This window comes from Myotis daubentonii, chromosome 8 (genome assembly GCF_963259705.1).
Source record: "Myotis daubentonii chromosome 8, mMyoDau2.1, whole genome shotgun sequence".
Taxonomy (NCBI): Eukaryota; Metazoa; Chordata; class Mammalia; order Chiroptera; family Vespertilionidae; genus Myotis; species Myotis daubentonii.
Window position 1 is genome coordinate 13621726 of NC_081847.1, and position 6000 is coordinate 13627725.

General features: G+C 52.0%; 1 protein-coding gene across 1 annotated transcript in view; it reads left to right on the plus strand.

Annotated features, from left to right (window-relative positions):
* NINL (ninein like) overlaps positions 1-6000 on the plus strand; it is a 105971-nt gene that overhangs the window by 50336 nt on the left and 49635 nt on the right. The window contains exons 6-8 of the mRNA XM_059705365.1: positions 800-990; positions 1760-1912; positions 4381-4551. Of these exons, the coding sequence (XP_059561348.1) occupies positions 800-990; positions 1760-1912; positions 4381-4551 (515 nt within the window). The remainder of the gene's footprint in view (positions 1-799; positions 991-1759; positions 1913-4380; positions 4552-6000) is intronic.

Genomic DNA, 6000 nt, shown 5'->3' on the forward strand with positions numbered 1-6000 from the left:
TTGATTTTGTTAGGTTTCAAGTGGCATTGTGATTAGGTAAGAAATGTTCATATAGTTCAGAAATACATACTACATATTAAATTAGGTAGGGGTAAAAGCGAGATCTGGGATTTATTTTCAAGCACTTCAGCAATAGCAGAAAGGGAATCATTGAAGTCAGCCTGCAAAGCCTTTCTCATCAGAGTCTGGGTGACAGGTGCACTGGGGTTCAATGGACTGTGCTCTTTACTTTGGGTAGGTTTGAAATTTTTCTAAAAATTAATTTTTTAAAAAAACTTTTCATTGTACATACAAATAATGCAGTCCTCTTTTATGTGCTTTCAGTGGTGTGACTTTAGTAGGTTCCTTTCAGAAAAAGCTTTCCCCATGTGGAGCAGAGAGGTTTGATTATGAAATTTGCAAACAGAATGAAGTTGAAAGAATTGTACCCACCACCTAGATTTCATTTTTTAAAAAAATATATTTTATTGATTTTTCACAGAGAGGAAGGGAGAGAGATAGAGAGAGTTAGAAACATCAATGAGAGAGAAACATCGATCAGCTGCCTCTTGCACTTCCCCCACTGGGGATGTGCCCGCAACCCAGGTACATGCCCTTGACCGGAATCGAACCCGGGACCTCTCAGTCCGCAGGCTGACACTCTATCCACTGAGCCAAACCGGTTTCGGCCTAGATTTCATTTTTGATGCTTTGCTACTCACCTGTGTCCATCTGATTTCAGAGAACTTACAGGCAGATGTGTTCCCCCTCGGGGCTTTCTCCTGGAGCATCAGGTTTACCTGTCACTCCCTCTGCTCAGGCCAGCTGCCGCTCTGGGGTTCTGAGGCCTTTGGGAATACCCAGAAGTCCTGCAGCCCCTTCTTCGACACCCCTGAGAGCCAGGTCCGGGCCATCTGGGAAGAGCTGGGCGTCGGCAGCAGTGGCCACCTCAATGAGCAGGAGCTGGCTCTGGTCTGCCAGAGCATCGGGCTCCAAGGACTCAAGAAAGAGGTACGAGGGGCCGGGACAGACCGCCCTCCATGACTGCGATGGCCGTGGTTGATGTTGGATCTGGAAAATCCTTTCACCCTGCAGATGCTGACTCAATTGTATTAATTTCTGGTCTGAAAATCTTTGGTGACCCCAGTGCTTCTGCTGAAGTCTGCACCCTCCAGGGTCCGTCTCTGACCAGGCATGACCTCAGCCTCGCCAGCCTCTAAGCACTCAGGATTCTTCTTCTGCCTGTAACACCCTTTTCCCCTACCTATGTGGCCTTGTTCGACCTCTGAGCCCAAACACAATGCCCTCGGAGCCTGGCTACACTCCCAACAGCTGTATTCACTCCTCCTTTCCTCCTGCAAGGGCCAAGGGGAGGAGGAACAAGCAGTGGTGATGGGGCAATCCCGCCCCCTCTTGCTAAAGTCCCCCTCAGCCCTACGGCCCTTGCTAGACCATGAACCTCTGGGGCCAGGCCATGCTCCATACATCTTTTCTATCCTCCAGCAAGTCCCTGCCACATTAGACACTGGAATTTAGGAAGTTCCGGTAGCACCCATTCACAGCAGGATGAAAACTGACCAGATGTGTAGATTTCATAAGCCAGAGCCTGGGGAGGCCAGGGGTGACCCAGCAGTTGAGTTTGGATGGGGACAAGCAAACCGCCCTGCTTGGAGAGGGAGGGTGAGTGGGAGGGTGGATGGGTGGGCTGGGATGGCTGTAGCTGGCACGTAGCTGCTTGTGGGCAGAGCCTCTGAGCACAGGTGTGGTGGCTTTTGTTTAGGAACTGGAAGACCTGTTTAACAAACTGGACCAAGACCAAGATGGCAGAGTGAGTCTTGCGGAATTCCAGCGTGGCCTGTTCAATCACGGGCCCACTTCACTTCTGGAATCTTCCTCTCCCGTCAAACTGAGCAGGTCCTGGTCTCATTCCCAGGTAAAATGGGACGATTAAGTCTTGAATCACAGCATTAACTGCTGTCACCCTCTGGCCTTCAGCATTTTTTCACAGGCCTGACCCTTCTGCCTGTGTTACCACAGTGAGCCCAGCAGTTGGTCGGGCGTGCACACACGTGTGTAAGTGGGAGGCAGTGTGATTTAGATCCTAGAACCACACAGATCTCGGCTTGCTTCTCCCTACCTGTGTGTCACTGGGTGTTACCTTCGCTGAGCCTCAGGCTCCTCATCTGTGAAATGGGCACCGCATCATTAGGGTTTTATAGGATTCCTTGGTAGTTCTTCGCTATGTCTCCTAGTGTGGGAATCACTGTTCCAATAAGAGAACCCTCTCTCCCTCCTCCCGACCAGTGTCACTGAAGAATTCTGAACTGACTCTAGGATTACCCTCCAAGTGCTCGTTAGCCTGTGTTCTCTGTCCTCACAGACAAATACCAGGTGTCTGCAGTTGGAGGAGAGCAGATTTCAGGCAGTTGTGATTTTGTTTGGTGACTGTTGGCCTAGTACTTGGTTTTCTCAGCCCCAGGACAGTAAGGCTGCCCTCTCCCTCCACAGGCAGGCGCTCTGGGAGTCTTCCTGATACTTCTTTGCTCACATGGCTGATCCCGTGGTTTGTGGGTGATGGTGCAAAACCAGTGACATTGCTCTCTGCCAGGCTGGGTAATTTGATCATCAGGTTTCTGAATCTGAAGTCGGGAAGAGCAGACAAAGAAGAAACTAGGAGTGTTGTCAGGCCACATAGGGTCAGAGACCACAAGGAAGTCCCACAAGTCATGCACGGGGCCTCTTGCCATGTCCTGAGATGGAGGCACAGCTGGAGAGGGGCCTGAGCCACAGGAGCAGGCGCCCGGCCGGCCGGGACCCCACCACTGGTCAGATGCTGGTGGCCCAAGCGAGACCTGGCTGTCCAGGAAGACTGTCCAGGCTGACATGGCTGTGGGGTGGAAGGTGTCGCATCCTAGGCGTGTGGACTCTGTCGTCACATGGCAGTGCGTGGCTCTCAGATGTGTGCCACAGGTGGAGATTTGCCTCAGCCCCATCCAGCCCGCACGGTGGCCCCTGCCCCCAAGCTCAGTCCTCAGAGAGGAAGCAGAGGGAGGGAGACTAGGGTGGTCTGGGTGCATTAGGGTATCTGGGTTTGTCTGTGGCGGCCATACATTCTGAGTTCCCTCTCCCCTTCTGTAAACAGGATACCTTGTAGGGCTGTAAAGTGCCCAGCGCAGCGTAGTGAGCACCCAGTCCTTACGTAACTGGGAAGTGGTAGGGACACAGTTGAGGGTAGACGAGGGCAGGCGGCTGCTGCATCCACAGGAAGGGCAGGCGGCATTAAGGCCAGTGATCCCCTGCTGAAGGAGTGAGTGCTGTTAGGGAGGCGGTGGGGACTTAGCCAGGCCAAGGGAATGCCATCTGAGTAGGGGAGTGGCCATGGAAGCATGGGGGGCTGGGGGAGTGTTTTAGGCAACGGGACAGGAAGAGTAAGGAGGCACTAGAGCCTGTGAGAAGGGGATGAAGGAAGACTGGTGAGGATGGTGTCCCTGCAGGCGTAGCAGGATCCCTGGTGGCTGCAGGAAAGGGCTGCTGCTGCTCGTTCCTGTGGCCTCAGACAGCAAATGCTTGTTCTGAAGGCAGAAAACAGCAAGGAAATAGTCTTGCCTTGTGGATTCTTATAGCACCTAAGCTTAGCAGGCCAAGAGTTTTTTTTTATCCTCACTTGAGGATATGTTTATTGATTTGAGAGAGAGAGAGAGAGAGAGAGAGAGAGAGAGAGATCGGTTGCCTCCTGTATGCGCCCAGACCAGGGATAGAACCTGCAACCTAACGGGGAATCGAACCCACAATCCTTTGGTGCACAGGATGATGCTCCAACTAACTGAGCCACTGGCCAGGGCCGGCCACGATTTTTTTGCCTTCATCTTAAAACTCCCTGAGACTGTTTCTGAGGAGAAGCTCGGGCTGTCCCACCTCTTCTCTTTAACTTGTCTTGGGTTTCTTTCCACAGACTGCACTTCCTAGTGCTGGCATGTGTCTTCTTGGGCTCTTTTGTGAAGCCAGGCCCACACCATTACTGATTCGGGGAGAGATGTGAGACTTCTTCATGTCTCCCGCTAGGCGGTACGTGCTGACAGGCCGGGCCACTCGGCTGCTGGGACATGTTCCTTGCACAAGGCCTCGGTGGATGGTAGGAGAGGAGGTACCCAGGGTCCTCAAGAGAGAGTTGAACTGGGTGTAAGGAGTCCTGGGTTCAGATCCCCACTTTGCCACCTGCAGTGCCATGTGATCTTGGACACACTGAGCAGCGGTGCCGTGCCTTTGTTTCCTCGTCTGTGAGTTGTTCTTATGAAGCCTCAATGACACAGTGGAGAGCCGCGCCAGGCTGGCGAGGTTGGAAAATGTTAAAGATGAACAGGAGGCCCGTGTGCTCACAGCATCTCCCTGATTCCCACACAGGTCCTGGAGGAGGGCGGCTGCCACACCACCACGACATCCTCTCTCGTGTCCTTGTGCTCAGGCCCGCGCCTTTTCTGCAGCGTTGACAATGGCACTGGCTTCGCCTTTCCCGAGCAGCTCATTGCCCTGTGGGCCCAGGAGGGGATTCATAATGGCAAGGAAGTCTTGCAGGTATGGAACTGCTCACTCACAGCTTGCCTCTCCGGAAGGCATCCAGGCTGTGTGGGGCCAGCAGGGGACCTCGGGGCCATCTGCCCACAGAGGCGGCCGGGCAGAGCACCCTGTAGACACTGGGTGTGGAGAACCCCATGTAGGGAAGGAAGGCCAGTTGGAAACACTTTTTTCTTTATTTTTTGCTGTTAAAATAGAGGAAATTTTCACTTAAAAATAATAAAGAAAAAGAGAGGAAACATGAATCCATTTGAAGGTCGGTTTGAATGCTTTAGGCATTTCCCCCAGTGCATTTCAGCCTTGGAGACATTCTGTTTTTCTGGGTGAAGGAGGTCAGTCGCACAGACCAGGTGGTGCAGATGTCCTCTTCCTTGTGGTGGAGATGTCTTAGTGAACATCACTCTCCGGGAATCTGAACGTTTCCTCCCAGAGCTGCCTGCCCAGCTCTTCTGCCCGCATAGCCCCTGCTCACCCCAGATCTTCCTCCACTGGGCCGGGCATGGGGAGGCTCCTCCCAAGCTCCCCCTTGCTCTTTCAGGGGCTGGTCCAGGAGACTGTCCTCAGATGGGCCCAGGCCTCTTCCTAGGGGCCAGGCACACCTCCCCGAGGGCCACAGGGTCAGACCCTGGGAAGAATGCTAGGGAAGAGTGGTGAGCTAGACTGACTATTTTTATTTCCATGTTTCACTTCCTGTTGTTAAAGAAGGTGTCAACTTTATGGAAGTCTATAATATAGTAAAGGCTGCCCCCCCTCCCCCCGCCGCCCCTTTGCTCCCATTCTCCAGGAGTGGCAACAGCTAATGGCTTAGTGGGCATTCATTCCTCAGAGCATTTTCCTGGCACAAAAAAGAAATATATATTTAAACATCCCAGTTAAATTTTTTTTTTTGTAAAATTGGTATTATATCCTGTATCTTGCTAATTTGTGTTACTTTTTCTTTATTGTTGTACATGTAGGTTTTTCCTGTTATAAATATGGGCATTTAAAATGCTTGTATATCCTCCTGCTTTAATGCTTGCATTTCTGTAAGGTTAGATTCCTGAAGTTACACATTTTACCTTTGATAGGTTCTGTCATATTGCCTCCAGAAATGCCCTCATTAGCAAAAACCAACAAATGTGAAGGCTCCCAGAGACAAGCTTTAAGATAGTCTGCCTCGCTCCTTGGGTCAAATCCTCCTGGGCCCAAACTCAGCCTTTGCCATGTCTGGCCAGCCAGCAACCTTGGGCAGAGCCCAGATGGCAAGGCCAGACCTGGACAGCTGGCCCTCAAAACTATTCTGAGAACTAGAGGCTGAGCCTAGATCACAGAAATTGCCCCCAGGAAGGGCAAAGAGGGAAGAGGCTCAGGGTTTGAAATTCTCCCTGAAGCCCTGTTCCTGAGTCCCAGTATTTGGAGGTGGGCTGGCTGCCATCATAGTCTGACCAGTGGGGAGCGTCAGCCTTGCCT